General features: G+C 38.2%; 1 protein-coding gene across 4 annotated transcripts in view; it reads right to left on the bottom strand.

Moving 5' to 3' along the window:
• GPHN (gephyrin) overlaps nt 1–23,604 on the bottom strand; it is a 267,856-nt gene that overhangs the window by 211,486 nt on the left and 32,766 nt on the right. For all 4 annotated transcript variants that reach the window (XM_035889816.1, XM_035889818.1, XM_035889817.1 and 1 more), the window contains exon 2: nt 5,555–5,633. In XM_035889816.1, coding sequence (XP_035745709.1) covers nt 5,555–5,633 — 79 coding nt within the window. The remainder of the gene's footprint in view (nt 1–5,554; nt 5,634–23,604) is intronic.

Below are 23,604 nucleotides of genomic sequence, written 5' to 3'. Positions count from 1 at the left end.
TAGGTGTGAGATCTCTGGAAGTTTCGGAAGTTTTTCACTAGATGCCACACTTAAAATGGGCCACACTTCTGTTGCACCTCAGTATTGCTCCTCTGCATACCAGAGTACTCTGGGCTACCATACTGAGTCCTCCAGTTGTCCTGACAAAGATAATCCAGTGAAATCACTTGGTGCTTACAGATGAGCTCACTAACAAGAGACAAGAGGCAAAAGAGATATTTTTGTAAGTGAGGTCTCTTCAGGAAAACACGTGCTAATACAGCCAAATAACAGACAAAAAACTGAGCATGAACTCCCATTAGAATGCTGCTGCAAAACAAGATAACAGCAGATAGGATTACAGGAGTAACGTTTCCTCTCTGTGTTGCATAACTGAGACCGGCAGTTAAAAGAAACAGGCATGACATTTATATATTATAACAGGCACTGAAAAACCAGAAAGGCTGCACAAAGGGTAGAGGGAGAGAACCGGTATCATCATAACGTGCAAGACAGAATATGCTACTGATTTTCAAATGATGAGCAAAATGCAGAAAGAATGAAGTACAATACTTTGGGTTATCCTCAACAAGAGCTAGACAGGTTCCTTCAAGTGAAAATAAGATACTGAAATTTTACATCCACAGACTTAATACCATATTTATCAGGTCCTCAATCCTACAGTATAGCTTGCGTCCTCAGTAAGATAAAAAATCAGAGCTTCTCAAGAATTCCTTCATGATCGTCAAGTCCTTAAGATTCAGTGACAAATTCTAAAAATCTCAACTAATTCTCAGATAATATATCTAGCTCCTCCTTCTAAAGTTGTAAAATAGAACAAGGCAGTGACAAAGATGACTTCTGTCAGACTTCTATCTCCTGTCCTGGACAAATGGAATACAAAATTCATCCAGAAGCTTCTAACACAGACCTGTTAAACTTGTGGATTATTAACATTTTGGTTGTCTTTCTAATACAGTTACATGGAGGGTAAATCACATTTTCTTCTCACAACTTTTATAAAAATAAAAGCTTCTGTAGTACATAGGCATTAAAACAACTCCCCATCTCCTGTCACATATTGCCTGTTCTTACCTTTTAGATTTATCTACCCTCTCTTAGTTGAAGTCAGCTGATCTGAAGGAGATATGAAACACAGTTTAGATGTGTTGTGATTTTGCCTAGAAAGAAGTTATTCAGAATCTCTTGGATCTTGTTCATCTCAAAGAAGTTCTGAAGATGTTTCCAAAACAAATATGTATCAATGAGTATGTACAGCTGCAGCTACTGAATTGCACTGAAAGATTAAAAGCATCCTCCTTTCTGTGTAGACAAATACTTTATAAACTTCATATCTATATAGAGGCTAGAGCTGAAAGGAACATCTTATAAAGTGATGCTAAGAGGTAAAACTTGGCAATATCAACACATAGAATTTCTGCTTGAAGTAGGCGGAGGTAACTAACTCTTCTAATGATCTGATGGTGCATGCTTCAGGTGTATTTAAACAACGTACAGTTAGAAGAAAGACAGTAGTAAAGAATCTAGGAGGAGTTTCAGGTGATAGCTATATTGAATCTTATCTAACCCATTTCTCTCCTAAGCACAGATTGGTATTGAGGGTGGAGAAGGAGGGGAAGAAAGAGGGCAGCATTCAGTCTGCTCCCGAGCAAGGAGTCAAATGAACTGATCGATTTTCTGTCTTTCCTTGAGCACCAGCTTAAGAAATTTTGCCTTGCTCCAGAGCCTCAAAGATCTCCCCACAAAAACAGGGCTTTGCTAGCATTTAAAGCTGTTCCATTGCATTTTACCTCAGCTGAACATAGTCTGAAGAACATCTACATCAACATCTAAGAACCACCAGCCTAGTTCCTCCAATTACACCTGCTATCCGCAGCTCTGCTGTTTAGGACCATTCATGGAAAGACACCCATAGTCTTCTCATGTAGATAAATCTCCTCTGTAGAATGCAAATTTTAAATATCTTTTATGTGTTACTGGAATGGTATGCAGGGCTGGAGTCTAAACCAAATCATAGGCTTTAAATATTCATAGCCACATTAAGTTACCTATACAGCATTCAAAGTAAGTTCCATCTGTTTTTTGGTCATATAACTATGCTGATGCCAAACTGCCAGAATGCAAACCTTTTTCACAGAAGAAAAGAAAAAAGAATAAAAAGTTTGCCCTTCCAGCTCTCTATACTTACACAGGATCAAATATACATAGGCTGTAAGCTGCAGAGCTCCCCCTGACATTGTTAGATTCCAGTTTCTTTACCACACTAACATTTAGAATTTTTTCCAACTATCCAATCTCATCTGCTATAAATTGAACTGATTCTTTCTCATCAGCAAAAAGAACAATCCCTTTAATAATCTTTTATATACTATAGGCGACACAAACTTCCTCTCTTCTGCTGTTGCTTTCTAAATTAACACCTGTTATGCACTGCACTTTCTAACCACCTTCTCCTCTTGCCATTCTCCTACACACCTCTACATCTAAGTTTTCTGTGTAAAACTGGACACTGTATACAGCAGAGACCTCACATGGCTCTGAGCAACCTGATCTAGTTGAAGATGTCCCTGCTCATTGCAGGAGGGTTGGACTGGATGATCTTTAAAGGTCCCTTCCAATCCAAACCACTCTATGGTTCTATGATCAGCTGCAATGAACAGGAACAGCTGTTAACTCTCAAATCACCTTTTCAGTTGAACCTCTAATCAACTTTTCTGTAATTAACTATAAAATGAGTCTTAATTGTAAAGTTGTTGCATGCTTCCTTCTCCCACAGTCAGTAACTCCTCACTTTGTTTATCTGATATGCTTGGGTTTTTTTTCCTTAAGCAGGATTTCTGTTTTCAGTGACAGAGTAAAACACATACAAATAGAAAGAGATGATCGAACTCTCGATTTATTTATTACTAACGATGAGAGGATTGAAAGCAGATCAAGTTTACAGAGTCCAGACTGCTCTAGCTGGGAAATCAATTGGGAAAAAAAAAAAAGACTACCCTGACAGCTAGGCACATTTGATATAAATCAGACACTAATCAAAAAATCCTACAATGCTGTCCTTGTAGAGTTTAATTTTAATGTAAAGACACACTTTCAGCCCTCCAGAAAAAGCCTTCTGCAATAACAGAAGAGAATTTGTCTGTGATGGAGCTAAGAGTGGCAAACAACAGGGAAGATGCCAACGTAGCTTAGAAAACCATATGAAGTAGCTGAGTCTCACAAGAAACAGACACCACTCAAAATGCACCTTACATGATGAATCAAACCATCCTAATCTAAAACCACTTAAACTTTTTTTTTATACCACCCTCTTGGTGTATTAAACTGTATTTGTACCTCTGCTGGTAATGTGAACTCCTGTTAAAAATATACACTGATTATCTATTTATATGCTAAAATCTCTTGCACTCTCTTTGTTAATCTATTTTACTGGTGTCATACATTATAAATGCACTGCAAACCTTTAGAATGAGAGAGCCACTTGCAGAGAAAGCACCAGAAATCTTTAGGTAAACTTGATGTTGGCATCTGCTATTCGATTACAAAGAGGCAGTTTGTCTAGTTAGAGCAAACGATCACCAAAGAAAACCTAAACCATAAATATTAAACTGGTAGGAGGATGAACCAAATGTTATTTTGCTATTTCAGGTATCGTTATAGTGAAAATCTGGATTTTGATAAAACTTTATTCTTATTTCAAAAAAGGTTAAAACATCTCTTTGGCTGGCAGTCTCATGCTTTGGCCCCATGCTGTCCTTTGCATTTGTCCTTGCATAACAAAGCATTCAGATGCCATAGGACCTTAGAGCCACCTACAAAAGGCTGGGCTGAACAATATAGCCTTAGATTGTTTCTTCATTTTGGAGATTCACTTACAGTATTACACATTTTGCAAGAACTCTTAATAGGCACTCAGTCGTAAAACTGCAAGAATATCAATTTGGAAAGACAAAACAAAGTCTATACCTTCCTATCATTAGGCAGAAAGAAGCAGACTTCTCTTGCGCTATAATCTGTCATACAGTAGAAGTGTCATGAACAGTCCTTGAGACCTAACAGATACTTTGAGACTTTACTCAATCTTTCAAAGTGATAAAAATGGCTACATTGCACTCCCTATGCTTCTTGTGCTATAAGCAACAGAAATCCATTTAATCTATTTTGCATATTACAATAATTCTTTACAATCTTCTTCATGTAAGTTACGGTCAGGGAAGGAAACTAGAAGATTTCATCACTTTTGGTAAACAAAAGGAAGATGATTGTTCTATGAAAAAGGCAATCACCCTTTCTGAAAGTAAATTCCAGAGGTGCAAAACCAAAACTACGTGTAGCACGTAAACATACCTGCAGCTCAAAACCCTACAAATTCTACCCACTCCCAGGAAGAAACCAAAACCAACCAAACAAAACCCAACCAAAAAACCCCACTCAAAAGGCAAATTTTGGTTGAAAATCAAGACCTTTGAAATAGCCTTGACTTCAACACTTAGACAGAAATTATTTTAAAAGTATCTATTGCATTAATTCTGTGAATGTTAAACAACAATTATTCTCGTCCCCTGTACCTCTATCATTTCAGAAGTATAAATTATCAAATATTACATGTGTTATGTCAAAATTTCCCAAGAATGCATGTATATATGCATATAAATTATTTACCTGTAGCAACATGACAATATAAATTCTGCATCTAATTCATCGCTAAAAATCCCCTGTAACTGAAACAGGATGTCAAATATACCTTACTTTCCACTGCTTCCCAACCAACACTGAAAAATGTGCTCTGCCAGTGTAAAGGCTCATCATGTTAGGACCAACTGTGGAATGCACTATCATTCCAGTTAAAAAGATGCGAATTTTTTCCCTCTTTCCTTTTCCTCATAGTAAGTGGTAGACTTGTGCACACTAGCAAGAACATTTTCAGCTAGTACTAAACTTAACTGAAGAGATAAAAAAAAAACAAAACAGAAAAAGGTTTGATACAATTTCAAGTCTGGCTCAGAGCTCACGAGGTTGAACTTTATTTTAGAGGAAAATACAACGCTGAGATGAGGACCACTAGTCTTGCTATGAGGTAAAAATTAGCTCATCTGCTTATATACTTGAATTAAAACAGGTAGTAGAGAAAGAAAATATCAGCTGTATGAAATCAGACACAAATAAAAGAGATTCTACGTGTTAAGATAACTGTCAGTAACATAATTATCCAGTAATCTCCTACTTCATATGCAGGTCCTCCTTAAAGAAAGAGGGGCAACATTGTGCATACAACTCCTTCATAGAAATACCACGATCTGTTACCTCTGATGACTGCTCTTGTGCCCTTTACATATGTGCTCACTGGACATTAGTTCATGAACAGAAGTAGGTAAAAAACAATGTGGTTTTAATAATATTTGTCTGTATTAAAGACTAACAACTTGGCAAGCATATTACCACTAAAGCACTAAGTGTACTTCATCATACTACTACTTTATATAATTACAAAACTACTCACAAGGATATAATGAAGAAGCTTTTCTTTGCTTAGCAATAAGAGCCAGATACTCACAAAGAAGGGTCTTGGACCAGATCTTTAAGGTTTATCCCACTACGATCCTCGGCAAGGTTCCTGAAGCAACTGTCACTCACTAAAAAAAATAGAAAGAAAATTAAAACAAAACAAAAACAGAGAAACAAAAGAGGTGGAACTTTAAGAACAGAACAGTTCTTTTGATTATCTAGAAACGCTTTTTGGTGTTGGGTGTAAATTTGAAAGTTCATATATAAATTCTGATTTTCAGTGAGGTTTCACCTAATTTAAAGGGAAGTCAACTCAATGGAAAGTGATAAACACTGCATCACAAATTATGTGGAAACAGTCAGTTTCGGCTGGTGTCCTCACTCTTCTCAACCTGTGGCTACAGGAAGTCTCAAACGCAAACACTGTATGCGCAAGTATACACAGACACCCACACGCTTAACAGTAGTGTGTTTAATCATGCACCCGTCAGTATTCTCTACCTGATCAGAAACAGTGAGAGTTGCTATGTATTTCAGTTCAGAGTTAGTCATGCGTTAGCAGAGGTGTTTAATATGAGCAAGGGCCATAACAAACAATTAAGAGCAAAAATTTATTCAAACAGCTTATTATTAACCTATGAAGCACATGTAAGTCAGCTAGTTTCTGTAATAATTGAAATTACAACACAGTAAATTTCACAGATGTTTAAAAGAGTATTAGTGTGCTTTCCTTTTCTTCACTAAATTAAAGAAAAAAAAAAGGCAATTTAAACCTGAAGCTCCAAATCCGTACTCTTGGCTAATTGTCTCAGCACATGTACCCCATTCCCCCAAGTGGGCTCACTTCTCTTAAACAACGCCACAGTCAATTTGAGAGGTGGGAAAAAAGCAGTGGCACAAATGCTTTTCAAAAAACAGCATCGGTTCAAAGGAATTACAGTTGTTTCTGACTACAGCAAACTTTCTGAAGGACACAGAGGTTGCACTATGGCAAAATCAGTGTAAGGATCAATTTGCAATAACTGGCAAGGTAATCTGCCAGAGAGAAGAGAGCTTATGAAGAAACGCCTTACTGCTCATCTTCCAACACAGAACACGGCCTCGCATTTGGTGAAAGGGGATGTGTTTAAAATTATCTGCAAAAGCAAGTGTTCCTACTACGTTCTCTCTAAATGCAAGATACTCTTTTTAATTTGCATCTGTAAGTATTCATGTACATCACCAGCATTGAAAGAATGCAAATCATTCCCAAAATATGTTATTTTCACAGATTACGATACATACTGTGACAGACCTACCTAACACACTACAAAACTGCAAAATGTTTCTATCAGTACCCCTTGTTGCCAATGAATCTCACGAGCATGAAGCCTGTTAGCCTGCTGGGAAAGACAAGTACTGGAAGAAGAGGTCTGAGAAGAAGGGGCTGGGGTAGCTGACAGAACAGGTACTGGCCCCAGCTCTCACGCAAAGCCTGACAGCAGGGTATGACAGTAACAGCAGTATTTTAAAGTGTTGATAACATTATGTTTACCCACTTTTCCCCTCAATACCATAATAACCAGTTGATATCCTAAACCTCTCTTATCTGCCATCTCTGCAAATGCTACCTAACAGTTGCTTGCCACACGCCATCCCTGAAAGCCGGGCTGTATTATCACAAGGAGCCTCTTCTCTTTGAGGTAATTGCCACGGATCTTCAGTTTAAACAGCAGCAACTTGTGCTAACAAAGTCCAGAACCCCCGGCTTGTTCCTCCCAAGACAATTTAATCATCATCTCAATACTAAACTGAAATTTAACTGTACTGAGTTCACAAGAGCTCCCTAGCTCACCTTGAACATCCCCGGCCTTCAGAAATTTTTCATTTCCATGCACGTCTATTGCACTGAACCCAAGAGCCCTGAATTTACAAAGTCTCTAACTCCTGAGCTAAAGGAGCAGTTCCAAGATCAGCAGACTCCCAAAACAACCTACACTCTAGATTTTATGGGAGAAAAAAAATCCCAGCTAACTTGGTATTTGATAGTTTATATTTACTCTTGTCAAGTTTGGCAACAAAACAGTAAACAGAGCATTTTACCTACTGTCTTGTCGTAAATCCTAGACTAGTCATGTATTTCCTACGCCAACACTATACATCATAAATAAAAATGATGGTCGATAATGTTTTTTCACTACTGACAAATCAAACATTTATTAAGTATTAAATATTTAATCTAAACATGCTGTATTTTTTCTACTGTTTTTGCCAATCTTCTCATTGAAAGTAATCACAATTGTAATTGAAGAAACTACTGCGAACTTTTTAACAGGGAAAAATTAAAAACAACATAGAATTATTTTATCAGTAAAACTGGCCATTATTTGTCTATATAACTCATTAACTTTATTAAACAAAGTGTTTGAAATAAATGTTTAAAATGAAAGCCTGTATTTGCCAGAGACTCTCTTTGTCTTATATGTCTCAGCATAACTCCAATATTGCAATACCTTTTTATGAATGAAGCTGAAGATTGCAAACCTTCCCCCTAGTTAGCAGAGCTGGGCAATACAAGGTTTTCCTAAAAAGACTAACTAAACAGCAGTCAAATATCTACAAACTTTGGAAAAGGTATCAACCTCATCTTCCCCCTCTCCCCCTTGATTGTAGGAGAGTCAGAACTTGGGGAAGCTGCAAATTTGCAAGCAAGCCTAATCTTAGGTTACTGTCCTAGCCTGAATCAGAAAACATAGATGCCTCAGATAAATGTGAAAAATTTCAAACACAGTTTTAACAACCAAGAATTCCAACAGTTTAATTAATATTCACCAAAATAAAATTTCTGAAGACTAACATTTGACTATAGTTGTCAATTAAATTACTAGCACTGGTAGCAATAGGAGAGCTTCCAGTGAGAGGAAATAATTCAGTGGAATGGGCTGGAATAAGACCTCTTACAGGAAGACTTTAGTGCACTTTGCTGACCTGCATAAAAGCACAGCCACGCTCCCTCCCATCCTTGCAAATTCCAGCCCAGGAAAGAAAAGAAATGTTCAGCAGTAAACATGGGGTAGACGCAATCAAGCAGAGTAGGTACTATATTTCTCACAGCTTAGAAAACCATAAATCAACACTGCATGTATTTTAAAAAATGGTATACTCTGATTGAAATACAAGCTATTTATTTTAAACAGGACATAGGGTGAAACTATGTTTGATGGTATGGCAGAAAGACCAGGATGATCAATGGCGCTTTAAGGTTTGCGGGAAGAAAAGGCAGAAGAAAACTTTGCATCACAGCCACAAATTCTACTACATACACAAAGGCCATGCCTAACTTCTTGTCTTTAAAGCCCAACCAAGGGAGACTTTTGCATAGGACATCTATATGAACACACTCTCAGAGCAGGATTTTATTGTCTGGTTTCAAAATATAGTTTTTATTTTTTAACACCCCCCCAAGTTTATAAAAGCTGGTATTTTAAGCAGTGTTGAGTGCATGGTTTATGGAGAGATGCAGAATTGTTAGCAGCTTCCCTCTGTGTATAGACCAAGTGGCTGAGCTTCTGATCTGTATTACACCCCTCACATTCTCCTTATAGAAAAGGAGAATCACAACAAAAAAATCTCCCTAAAAAACATCTGCTCCAGGGAGTACTGCACATACAATGACAGTCTATAAGGTACTAGAAACATTTTTTAAGAAATTAAATATTAGCACAACTATCATGGGCATTGACTGAACCACCCCTACTGTTACATGTTTCAAAAGTGAAGAGGTTTTAGGAATAGCTCCAATTCTCCCAACATTTGTCCTACTTCCAGCTCCTGGTTTCTACTACTGATGTTCTGTTTCTGACCCCCACCTAGTCTTATGCTTAGGAAGCACCAGGGATGGGAAGCCAATAAGGGAATATAGTTCTCACCTGCCAATTACACAGCATACAAAATTCCCTATGAAAAGGTTAAAATCAGCATTCACACTCTAATGTGCAAACATCCAGTTTACAACATTTGTGAAGCCTTCCCACTTGCCATTTGTGAACTTCTAAATCTGTCCATATGATTTTTTTTTCTTTGCTTTCTTTAACAGTTTTAAATGAGACCATACTGACAGAAAATGGAGTATTAGCCTGTTGATTTCCAAAATAAGAAGTAGAAGAGATGTTCAACTCTGAAGGTAAACTAGTATTTTCTTCAAGTGAAGGCAGAATATAGTCTGTTATGAACTAAATCCTTTTTTTTTTTTAATGCCCTACAACCTGAAAACAATATAGCATTTTAAAACTGTCACTTAATCTCTTATCCCACGCAATGTATTCCCAGTAAACAAAAGCTGCTTTAGATCAAACCACTTCCAATTCTACAGCTGTTAATGGTCATTTTCATATCATATGCTTTAGGAAAAATGCAATCATTACCCTCAAAAATTGAAGGGCTATCTATAGTTTCATAAAGAAAATTAATAATAATGTTTACCTCCCCAATATCAAAATACACAATTCCAGAAAACTGGAAACTACTATTACCTGCCAGATTTCCCTCTTGGTTCTCAGAATTCAGAACTGGTTTTAGACTAGTTGTGGTTACCTGTTGATAAAAACCATCCTGATAACAAAAATGCTATGCTCAGAAAGACAGTCATTGATAATGGTGATGCGCTATTACTTTGAAAATACACGGACTACTACAACATTGCAGTATGCACTGAAGTATAAGGTATCAATTTCCTACATTTTTGTCTTTTAGTGATAACTTCTCTCAAGTTCATTTCTTTTTCTCAGGAATTCTTCATCTATCCGTAGTATTTTTGGCATACTTCCCATAGCAGATCTCCCTCCCTTACCTCTCTTTATAGGATCATTTGTATGTTTAGGTTTTTATACCAGATTCATTCAGCAGCTGATAAATACAAAAAATATTTAATACACTTGGGATGTTCTGGAAAGTACTGGTTTGGCACAGTATCATATTCTAGTCTGGTTTTGCTTGCAGTAAAGCATTATTCAGAAGACTCATTTCAGATTCAGGTGGTTCTGTTCCACACACTGCATGCAAATGTAGCAGGATTCAAGTATTTTGCTTTTATAGGCCCAACCTTACACACATGGCTGCAAGCACCCACTTTTACCTATTGTAATTGTATATATAGTTGACTTCAAGACATAACAAACACTACAAAGGAAGCTTATGTTTCAGGATATAAAAAGGTAACAGAATTTTTTCTCAGACCTCAAAACTTCTCTTTTCAAAAGCCTATTCTCCTGCAGACACAGAATTCCTGCCCTATAGGCATACTTTGAAGAAGGCAAAGGAATGGGATAGTACTGGAATGTAAAGACTGATTCTCTTACTACTAAAATGGTTTTAAGGTATTCTGCCTGTCCCATGAATGGTAACATCAGAGATGAATATCCTGCCTCTTTTCTCTGCTATTGCCATATTTTTCAATTGACTGCATGTCAACCAGAAAACATACATAAAACAGATGGAATATTGCAGAAATCTTGTAGGACCTTCACCAGATCTAGTACAGAAGACAGCAAATTAATTGTAAGAACAACACTTACACTATTTGCATATTTGCACACAAATTTCTCTGGTTTATTTAGCAAATAAAAAGAACTACTAGTATGCATGCAAATTGCAAATCTTTATAACTGCTAAGAAAATATGTTGTCTGTGACTAGCAAAAATAATGCAGGCTGGTTTCCTAAGAACTTGTGATCTTTTGTTCCCTAAATGCCACTCACTATCACCATAACAAATCCAGAATCCCTTTGATACCCACACAAGGAAGAGAGCTAAAGCCGTGCAAGCAAAAGCACCAGTTGATACAAACCTGCCTTCTCCTCAGTGGGGGTAATAATCCTAGTGTCCTCTTTGCCTGGTTGCTTATTTTCACTTAATTTATAGATAACAGTATCCTTAAAAAATCTTTACTTTTCTATTATCCTATTATCACTACTTTTTCTTATGTAGGTTAAACAGGTTTAAAAGGGGGGAACCTGAAAGACCAATGGAAATACTGAAGGATGACACTGTCTATCTTTTGATCACGTAAACCTTGTTTTCCCTAGGCAAATAATCTAAAAACCATTTTCAAAATTTTAAGGCATTGATGCACACAGATTTTCAAGTTTCCTTTCCCTTTCATTTCTATTTTAAACTTCATTCTGCTAAAAATGGACATAAGAGAATTAAATCATAAAACAGCAACACTTTCACTTTTAACCCACAACTATTGAACAACAAAAGTAGTTGCAGCACCTTAACATAGTTACTAATAGGTAGGTTGTGCAGTATCTGGGCAAACAAGTCAGTGGAAACAATTTTAAATATTGAGTTAAAGCATGGTGATATTTAGAGCACACAAACAGCACTCAAAGATTTGCTTCGATGTGAGCAGGGTCAGGCAACAGAAAACATACCACCCCCTCCACGGGTCCACATATTCTGACCTGAGAGCTATGCAAAAAAAGGTAACAAAGCATTTTATTTAAATGCAGCATCAAAAGAGCTAAAACAGCCACATGAAGAAAGGAGTCTCTCTCATCTGGATTGTGCTTTTTGTTTTTTTAGGTATAAAACTCTTTAAACTAGTGAAAAATAAGACTAACAGGTTCAGAACACTGTGCTGGTGAAATTAAGATGTACAGGATATGCAGTATCAGAGACAGTTAATATTTTTCACGTAAGTCCAGATGCAAATGATTTTTTTACCCCCTGAGAACAGAGAACTGCATTCCGAAAATAAGCAGGGCCTTTTTACGTCAGTGTTGTATCCTTTCCATTTACATAACCACTTAATTTCTACTGCCACAGAACGTACCATGAACAGCGACAGTTTCAGAAAAGTGAAAGTAGCTGAGAAGGTCCTGATCACGTCAGTGTTTGAGCTCATTTTTCCTTTTACCTTTGAAAAGCTTGCTATCAGAAATACAGAGGCTGAGATGCAACAGTTTGGAACAAGTTACAGAACATATCCACTGGTGGGAATTTTTATGGTAAGAAGTACTGTGAAAACCTGATGATAGGAAAACAAAGGAAGACAAAGGCTGCTTCTGCAAGCAATCTGACGAAGCCTGCAGATCAAAGAAAGCACACTGTTGAGATTAACCTGTTTGAAGTAAAGGAGCAAACCAGAAGCTTCACCTTACTTAATGAAATATATTTTCACTGGGCATTCAGAACTAGTCATAGTATCAAGACTAGCTGTAGCTCCAATTAATGTATTATAATTCACACCCAAATATAAATTCTCAGCAGACAAGAGCAAGAACACACTTACATTGTTCCAGTTATTTCAATTCACCAAAATCCCATAAGTAGCCTCTTTCCACCCACCCAGCAAGAGCGTTCTTGTGCTTTCTCTGCCACACAGGCAACCATCAGTACAACATATTTGTTCCTATTTTCTCTGACCAGGCAAAGCTTGACACAGCAGACAACCTATCAACCACAACTTCATAGATTTTAAAGACAGGACTGCAGTGATTAATTTGACCCCCTGTATACATCTGCCCCCCTCACACTTGATGAATGTTTCTGTCATTTGCTTTGTTTTTCACACAGTTTTTGTCATATACTAAAATACAGGGGAATTCTAACTGTATTTTTTCAAGACAAAAAAATGTGACATCCACCTTTAAGAAGGTCCCACAGCAATCTCTTCAAAGTGTGCTTTACTGGATCTCAGAGCACCGCAAGTCTTTCCCTTCAGATGAAATCCTATGAGGTGCCAGAACAGTATCCTCAAAGACTGACAAAGAAGTACTACTATAAAAAAGGAGCTAATCTACTGAAAAAAAACAGAATAGAAAGCTTCAGGTGACCTAGTGAAAAATGCGGTGATCATAAACCAGATATACAATTTAGACATGTGAACTTACGATTTCTTACAGAAAACACAGGGAAGCTGTCGTGCCACCTGTAAGCCAGATGCAAAGGAGGGCTATTGTAATGATAAAGAAAAGTAAGATATTTTAGAGACATTTTTACTGTGTATCCATTAGTCTGTGGGTTATTCCTCTCTCCAATGATTTATCATTTAAATTTTACAATATTTGTGTGACCTTGGGCTACAAATTCTGTACTGGGTTTTAATCTAATATTCTAACAAGCTTGAGTTTCAACTCAATCACACTACCAGTGTGATCACTGCAGTGATCAGGTGAATGTCAGAAGAAAAGCATCAAGCCATTAAAGACATTTGAATCTTTGGAGATGTAGCATTACCAATACTTCTAATGGTTTGTAACAGATAAAAAAAAATAAATTGCTTGAAGGTACCAATACTAAATGCTTGATGGAATGTTCCCTTTGGACTCTTGTTACTTTTCACTGGAAATAAACACGTTTGTCTTTTGTGGTTTTTTTCCCAAATAGTATTTCCAATAAGAAGCTTTTGTTGCACTTCTTTAACTGTAAAACCGTAAAAAATTCTAGGATGGGAAGGAAAATGATAGAAGGTAAAGCACATCTAAGAGAGGGGAAGAGAAGTTAAAACACCACAAAAAAAAACCCTAACTACTTTTGAAGAGTAATACCTCCTTTTAGACTTCTCTGAAATTATTAGTTCTATCACAGGTTAGAACAGCTGTACTTACAGCAGATGGTGAGAACCATTCTGTTAAAGGGCAGTCTTTACAAGGAGGTCTTCATTTTTTGCTTTGCTTATTTCTTTAGGGGATGTCTAAGAGTTTTTTCCATTACTCTAAAAAAATAATATTCTTATTCCTAATCTTAGTATTCTTGTATTTTATTTAGTTCAGGGAAAGAACATGTTTAGTTTCTTAGCTAACATCATCTGAAACAATTCACAGCATCTTATACAGGCCCAGTTTCACAGCTTACATGGATTCTTGGTTGCAATGTATGCTAATCAAGTCTACAATTGATCTCAGCTAGATACACTTTTAAATATGACAAATTATGCCTATGCTAGATGCTAACACCTTGAGCATCTTATCTGCCAGCTTGATCAAGAAATACAAGCATCACAAGAAAAAAACTATACTCCACTTTCCTATCTATACACATTCTATCTATAAACACTGCATTTCTTATGTAAACCCCTCCAGTGACCTCTCCATTTCCTCCATCCCCAAAACACAAACATCTTATTACGGACCTGTGAGCTCAGGTTTGTACCATCAATTAATGACAGGATTTAAGACACCGCACTTCACCTTGTGCCATGCAGTACCACCCCTCTTTGCATTGCTGCACAGCCAAATGCACACAGACCCGCTACCTAGATAATCCTCCAGGACCAACCCACAGGCCCCAGGGCCTCAGTGGCCCATCTTTCCTCTGCTCATGTCTCGTACAGCCCCAGACACCAGAAATCAGATAACCTGTCATCCTCAAGGAACTTGAGGCATTTTCTGCATAGTTCAATATAGTCTGCCAAACTCTGTTAAAAGAAACCATCCCAAAAACACATAGTAAAAAAGTACAGGGAAAAAACCCTACTTTGTTGGGTGTTATTCAGGTCATTGTCCGGCACCCAAAGTACCTAAAACTCTGCCATAGAAGTTGACAACTCCAAACTTGAGGACTCCCCTAGCTGTCGTATCTATGGTCTGAGAATATGCTTTCCTTGAATCCAGACCTACAACCACACACTACAGGACTTCCATGGAAGGACAGTATGAATTTTAGATTACAGGAAGGGGCAAGGGAAACACAAAGGCAAGGCACGGAGCTGGGAAAATCCAGGATAAGACCACAAAGTCAGATGTCTTCCCGAGTATTTTGGGTTCATCTTCTGAGTTCAAGTGAAAGCAAATAAAGCTTATCCACAACACCGGACCGGGGGAGTGACACAAGCTGAGGTTAAGAGAAATGAGGAGGAAGCAGAGCTGATGATACTAAATGTGTTAGTGAGCTAATAACACAGCAGAAATCCCAATGACGACCGAGTGCAACTGCAGCCTGAATGAAGAGCATTTAAATCATATGCAGCTGTGAGATTTCAAAGCCTAAAGGTGTAATCACAGCACAATAATGCCAGTCAGCACATAAGCAAGGACATAAATACATACTGTGGACAAACAACTCCACTGTAGGCAAGAACTGGAAGAAAGAGACATTCCCTCCTTTATTTTCTAGGCAAAATTAACACATGGACTCAGTCTGGTGTACCTGCCCCTTTAGGTGGGTGCCTAATGAATGGCCTGGGACAGAAGAGTCTCCTGTAAGCAATTATACAATAACAACTTATTTAGGACAGCTCTATATGCAAAGCTCTGAATGGAGGCCCTGCAAGCACCATACTGAGCTATAAAAGGCATTATTTTCTTCTGGTAGCAGAGATGATGAAAAAATGTTGAGATTAAAATTCAGTTGTAGCTATCTACTGCATTGGGTATAGGGATGTCCATCCTTAAACTATTCTCTTTAATCATTAGAAGATTAAATCTTTAAACAAATCAGTATAATTTAATAATATAAAAGGAGGATATGAGTTAAAAATAAAATGTAATAAAAATACTCATATATTTAGTATAAATATGTTACCACCTAAACAGTATTTAACTATTTTACATTAACTACTTTTTGCTAAATCTAGTTTTTAAGTAAATCATATCTGTATGTTTACAAATTTCAATTTGCTGAATATGAATCCTTGATAGTTTATAGCAAAACTCTTTATGGAAGTGGGAAAAGCAAAAGTGTCTGCACTGAATCTTAAAAAATAGGACAATTCCTCTTTGTCCAAAATGTAAGTATTTTCTTTAGATATCTCCTTCGTACTAGTTCTCTTAAGTCTCCTTAAAACCAGGAGAGTATAAAATATACTGTTTTAAAATAGAAACACTTTAAGGAGGAATTTTCAGTGCTAACTAGAAAAAAAACCAAACCAACAAATAAAAACAATAGCAGAACTAGTCAAAAAAACCAAAGTCCATTAAGATAAATCCTACAGCTTGTTTAAAAAGCAACTATGACCATATAGTTTTCTGTTTACAGCCAACTTTCCATCACCAAAAGTAAAAGAATACCTCAGATAATGAAGGAAAAAACCTCCGCAGAGAGTTACGACTGAGCATGCAGTGTAACCCACCAAATGACACAGCCCATTTAGGTTCACTGGTTCAAGCCAGGCTATCACATGCTGTTTCTGGTAGCTCTTACTTGCCCAGATGCAGCACTGCACTTGGACTTCAATGTATTTGGTAAGAGCTCAGTTGGAACTGATGAGCCCTGCTAAATCCATATCATAAGGCAGAGACACCACATTAGCACCACCAGTGCCAGCTTGGACACAGCAGGACTAGCACTGAGGCACATGTATTAAACCCTGATGAATCTTCACTGACTTTACACATCCTAATGCCACTATACAAGCTTAGGTCAGGAAACACCATCATAGATACACCTAAGCTAACTTTACCCGGAGCCAACTCAGCCATGGCAGGGTTTATTAGCTCAGATTCGCAGTGGTGTAAAGGCATCTCAAGTACCCTCAAGCTCTTGGAAGAAATATAGTCACATTCACACAAAGCTGATCTGGTCATGCCATTTCACATTTTTGCTGGCTTCCCAGGTCTCTGCAATTATCACAAGCAGTGGGAAGGTGTGTTTCTTCATGATGATCTGGAAATGTACCACAGGTCTGTCCAGAACACTGATCTGCCATTCTGGAACAGGTAAGAGATCCAGCTACATCCATCCCTGAACAACTGCTGATACCAAATTCTACAAAGGAAAGTGCAGGTTCTAAAAACCAGGACTTTCAATATCGTTTATAGTCAGTTCACTTTTGTCTCTACTGGTGGCAGGGGTGAAGACCTCAGTGAGGCAAGTTCCACTCAGGGGCCACAGGAGGAATTCATTTTCATTCATCTTTCATTTTATGAAACAAAGAACTCTGAAAGAAACAAAGATTTATTCCTTACCCCCAGTCTCTAACTCAAAGAAAATGAAAGATTTTTAACTTTTTCCCCAATGTTTTGTTTATTCTAACATTACATGTACAAGTTGTACCTATTCTATGCTGCTCTGGAGCTGACCATTTTTCAGTGCACTGGTTCCTAGAACTGCCATTGACTTCTAGGTCCCATTTTTCATTTGTTTCCAGGTGTCTGTTCCTAACAGTTATGAATAAACTTTGAAAATGTGTTTACTGGATCTGGATGAGATGGAGTTAATTTTCTCCACAGCAGCTCTCATAGTGCTGTGCTTTGTATTGGTAGCTGGAAAGGTGTTGATAACACAGTAGTGTTTTGGCTACTGCTGAGCAGCGTTGGCACAGCATCAAGGCTGTCTCTCCAACATTCCTCCTCAGCAGTAGGGTGGGGTGGGGTGGGGGGCAAGATCTTGGGAGGGGACATAGCCAGGACAGCTGGCCCAAACTGACCAAAGGCATATGGCATCAGCTCAGCAATAAAAGCAAAGCAGGGAGGGGGGGGCATTCATTATTAAGACATTTGTCTTCCTGAGGAACCACTATGCACACTGAAGCCCTTCTTCCTAGGAAGTGACTGGACATTGCCTGTTGATGGGAAGTAGAGAATAAATCTTTTGTTTTCCTTTGCTTCCACACGTGGCTTTTGCTTTATTAAATTGCCTTTGTCTTGACCCACAAGTTTTTTCAATCTTGTTTTCTCCCCTCCATCCTGCTAAGGAGGGGAGTGATAGAGCAGCTTGGTGGGCACCTGGCATCCAGCCATGGTCAACTCACTACAACATGAACCAGTGTCTCTTGTCATTTCTCGCAGCTGGGAGGTTCCTGAAAAGCTTTAAATAATTGGAACTGGGCCATTTATGTCAGTGAGCTGTGAGAAACTTGAAAATCAGTTAAAAAGCTAAGTGTATATAGTTTTACCTCCCATTACTCACTCATTCAACTAATTATTAAAATTATCATCTCAAATGACTCCAGAGTACTCGAAGTCATGCTTCAGATACCATTTGAAACATACGCTCCACCAAACCTGACATACAGTAAAAAAAAAAACAAACATGGACACTAAAGACACGCAAAGAAATTATAACAGGAGTAAGCTTTATGATTGTGGATCTTTGGTTACATCTACTTACTGAGTTGCAACATTCAAGACTCTTTATGGAGTCTTGATTGCCAGTCCTTGATTTCAGGTCCTGATTACAGGGTGAAAATACAAGGGTTTTTTCAGCTTAATGCCCTTTCCTTTTCTGGAAGCTTCCTATGCTCTTACAGTCAGATATTTTCAAACAACACTTTTAACTGACAAATCATGAATTGCATAAAAAAAATATTAGTTTAAAATTTGCTTATTTTAATTGTAGGTCTTAGCCCAGTGTGGGAGATTGTGAATATGAATGCTTTCTAGCCCTGTACAACCACCATCTGACAACAGCCCAGAGAGCTCTAGTCCAGTGTTTCCTCCTATGAATGTTCCTCCATGTGTTTAAGCATGTTCACTCCTAACTTTCTATTTGTACTGTATGCTTTTGGAGCTACTGTACTTCAGCCATGCTCAAAATCACATTCCTTATTAGTTACAATGAAATTAGAATTACTGATGTGGTAAGTAGCCTAGATTACTTCTCCTGTTTGTTTTAGCTACCTAAACATGATTTTTGTTGCTCATTTACCTAACTTACTTTGCCTCCCTTCCAGGGACTCAGTCATTTCTATTCCTTTGCAACATACAAATGTTGTCATCTTACTGCTGTCCCTGTTTTTATAACATGAATAAATGTAACATTTTTTTTTCCCTTAAACAGAAAAGATAATATCCTCTAGAGATAATCTTGTCACACTGATATGAGACTGCTTACTCTTAACCATTAGTTCCCTCTCTTGGCCAATTCCAAATCTTTAACAATATTTAACTCTAAGCCTACAGCAAGCAACAAAATGGGGGAAGTCTTTCAAAACTATACACCCTGTCATCTCTCATATGTTTGCTTATACAGGCAATGAATCAAATCAATCAATCAGCTGTCAGGACCATACCAAGACATTCTAGCATCTGCAGGAGAATGACAGCCCATACGAACACTCGCTCCTCTCCATTTAAATTTCTTGCAGCTCAGAAGAAACCCAGCAGTCCCCACATTTGTAACATGGCAATGTGGAGCATCCTGCCAAGGGTTCCCCCTCGCTACCTTCTGCCCTACACACCCAGCCAAGGCAACGGTCCTGGAAATGAGACAAACAGAGCAGAAGAATACTGAGAGGTTCCCATTGACACAGCCCACAGAGACAGCATTCCCTGGCAATTGCAGAGACGTCCTGGCTGACTCACCGGGTTTGGTGTCTCTGCCTGCTGGCATGCTACGGCACTTGGCATTACAGGCCCTGACATAGATTCTCAGGCTGTGTATGTGTGTGACTGTCTCAGTTAGGAAGGCCAAATAAGTTATGATCCATAGTCTGGGCTCATTTCTTGCCACTCTTATAGACCTATCCAGAATAACACGTTCTTGTGGCCCTCCTAAAACTCCAAGTCATATAGATATACTGGTTTTCCTTATTTGCTCTGAGTCCTCCCTGCTTTATCAACAATGAGGAGGAGGATGAGAATGGTAAGATTATCATCATTATTTACTGCAGTGGTTCACAACTTGCCAACAAAACCAGATGCAAATGGTAAAAGCCATTGGAAAGTTTGGTGTGTCTTCTGACATTACAGAATGACATTTGTTCTTACTGAAGCCTTTGAGCTGTGGCGTTTTAAACCAGCCATTTGAAGATTATAAAAATGGGAATGGATATCAATGTTATTTTAATCAGGAAAGGAGGAAACACATCTCTGCCAAACTTTTTTCTTTTCTTTTTTTACAGTGTATTGTGAGATCTGCAAGATTAATAAATTCCCTTTTAAATGGGTTCTTGAGTGGATGGGAAACTGAATGCATCACACAATTTACTAGTTCACTCTGGAATTCTACTCCTTGAAGGGAGTACTCACTAAAAAAAAAAAAAGTCTCAAAAATTTATAAGTATGCATGCTTGCTATGCGGATTTCCTGAATTCGACTATTGACTTATGTGTATCTACAGCAGTATATTAAGAAATCATAACAGATATTGTGAATTAATTGTGCTGAATTTTTTGCGAATTACTCATTCTCCTCTCATTCATCAAGTGAAAATACTTATCGACATTGAAGAAAAAAATTTTTTTTGGTACTGTTGACTGCAGAAATACTAAAATAGTGATTAAACTTCACATTTATAAATAAATCCTTTTTCCACAAAATACTAACTTCTCCAAAGAAAAACCTTTGTATGCTATTTTTTTCTGTATATTATATACATACATATCAATTATATACATAAATTGCATATTTATGTATGTTTAATATATGTAAGTATATAAAAATATTATGCTTTTATATATCCATATATATATATGTAGGTAGGTAGGTAGATATAAAAAATTGTTTAGGTCAAATACTGGAAAAGGTTTTCAAGCAAGGTTGTGGACTCTCCATCTTTGGTGGTGTTCAAGACTCTAGAAGTCTCCCTGAACAAGCTGATCTTATTAGACTTGATTTGTGCAGGGGACTGGCCTAGATGACCTTCACAGGTCCCCTTCCAACCTAAATTATTCTGTGATATTATAAAGAGGCTTCTGTTTCATTTTTTAAACTTCTACTTACTGTGGTTTTAATGTTAAAACTCGGCTTCGAAAACAGAAAAGAAGGCCATTAACACTAGATGCCATTAACATTAGTAGCCTCTAGTTCCATTCTGCAAGGTAGGCAGCAAGCTGAAAACTCATACGAATGTCTTATTAAAATAATTTGTAAGACTTGCTCGCATTTAGAACTGCCAGCAGAAGCTCTGCCTACCTTTCAGGGTTGCTGTTTTAGGCAACCATCACATTTTGTAGTACTGTAGTGTCACAAACTAAGCAGGAAGGCCTACAGAATGAAAATATGGAAATATTACCAGATGTTAAAAACAGGTGAATGGTAAATTGCCACATAAATTAAGTTGCTATAAATAGCAGTGCTTTTATCAGAATACATAAGACAACATCTTTAGGGGGATTGGACTAGATGACCTCTAGGGGTCCCTTCCAACCCAAAACATTCTATGATTCTATGATCCTTAATGTGCTTAGCCACAAATAACATTATTTTCTAAAGCATCTTATTCAATAAATCTCTTTAAAATAATTAATGATCAAAAACTCTAGTACAGAGCAACAGAAAATTCAGCATTGCTGAAAATCCACGGGTAAATACACTGCCCACCTCTGCAAAGACTTTCAAACACCAATATGTTTTCATTTTTCAGAATTTTCTACTAGAAAAGTAATTGGGGATCTTGATAATAAAGTGAGTGACTCTTCTCTTGAACACCCCTTGTTTATTATGCAAATCATTTCCCCCCCCCCCATTTTGTATAGTCTACTGCTTTTTCTCCCTCACATTTTAAGCATTTCAAAGCCATCTACAGAGATAAATGAAAACTGGTATACAAAAAATTAAGTTGAAGCTTAGTAAAGCCTTTGACACCATTTCCCACAGCACTCTCCTGGAGAAACTGGCTGCTCATGGCTTAGACAGGTGTACTCTTCGCTGAGTAAAAAACCAGGTGGATGGCCAGGCCCAAAGAGTTGCAGTGAACACAGTTAAATCCAGCTGGTGGCCAGTCACAGGCAGTGTTCCCCAGGGCTCAGTGTTGGGGCCAGTTCTGTTTAATATCTTTATCAACAGTCGGGACAAGGAGATCGAGTGCACCCTCAGTAAGTTTGCAGTCAACATCAAGTTGGGCAGGAGTGTTGATCTGCTTGAGGGTAGGAAGGTTCCAGAGAGGGATCTGGACAGGCTGGATCAATGGGCCAAGGTCAATTGTATGAGGTTCAACAAGGTTCAGTGACCCAAGTGCAGGACCTGTCACAACCACCCCATGCAACACTATACGTTTGGGGAAGAGTGTCTGGAAAGCTGCCCAGCAAAAGAAGACCTGGGGTGTTGGTCAACAGCCAGCTGAATATGAGCCAGCAATGTGCCCAGGTGGCCAAGAAGGCCAACAGAATCCTGGCTTCTATCAGGAATACTGTGGCCAGCAGGAGTAGAGAAGTGATCGTCCCCCTATACTGGGCACTGGTGAAGCCACATCTTGAACAGTGTGATCAGTTTTGGGCCCCTCACTATGAGAAAGACATTGAGGTGCTGGAGCATGTCCAAAGAAGAGCAATGAAGCTAGTGAGGAATCCAGAGCACAAGTCCTATGAGGAGTGGCTGAGGGAACTGGGGTTGTTTAGCTTGCAGAAAAGGAGGCTCAGGGGACACCTTATTGCTCTCTACAACTACCTGACAGGAGGTTTTAGTGAGGTGGGTGTTGGTCTCTTCTCCCAAGTAACAGGAGGAGGAAATGGCCTCAGGTTGCGCCATGGGAGGTTTAGATCAGATATTAGGAAAAATTTCTTCACTGAAAGGGTTGTCAAGCATTGGAACAGTCTAGTACTCTGGAAGACTGCCCTGGGAAGTGGTAGAGTCCCCATCCCTGAAGGCAGGCAGCTGTGGTGCTTAGGGACATGGTTTAGTGGTGGACTTGGCAGTGCTAAGTTAGCAGTTGCACTTGATGATCTTGAAGGTCTGTTCCAACCTAAACTATTCTATGATTCTGTAATTTTGTTTCCCACTACCACTGGCTTGGAGGTCCTGTATTCATTCTACCTGTACAGTTTTGTGTCTTGTTATTGTGGCAAGCAGAACAAACAAACATCAGCATAGGCAGGGCAAAGCTGATGCTCAGAGGGGTATGGAGGGGCCCAGCTATAAAATACTCTCCTCTGAAGAGGCAGAGTCAGGCTGGGAAATGTTTTAAAGGAGTATCTAAACTTTTCCTGCACAGCAGGCCATACACCCTTTTGCTATTCCTCAGCTTGCAAAGGCGTTAAAATATTTGAAATTATTTTTATTGTGAAGAAATGACACTTCATGGCATTGCCATCAAATCTGCTAACATTTAACCAGGCAGAAAGATGGCATTTCTGCTCCTCACAGTGCAGAACAGCTTTAAGCGCATCAACACATCATAGTCAGCTGTTAACCATGCCACGATGAAGGCTTTTTCGCTACAAAAGCAATTATGTCAACAACAAAGATGTGCATTGTATCACTTCATGATCTATATTTTGATGTGGTCTGTGTTTCCTGC

The sequence above is a fragment of the Egretta garzetta genome, unplaced genomic scaffold, assembly GCF_000687185.1.
Source record: "Egretta garzetta isolate BGI_Z169 unplaced genomic scaffold, ASM68718v1 scaffold2, whole genome shotgun sequence".
Taxonomy (NCBI): Eukaryota; Metazoa; Chordata; class Aves; order Pelecaniformes; family Ardeidae; genus Egretta; species Egretta garzetta.
The sequence above is the reverse complement of the archived record's forward strand: the minus strand, read 5'-3'. Positions and strand labels throughout refer to the sequence as shown.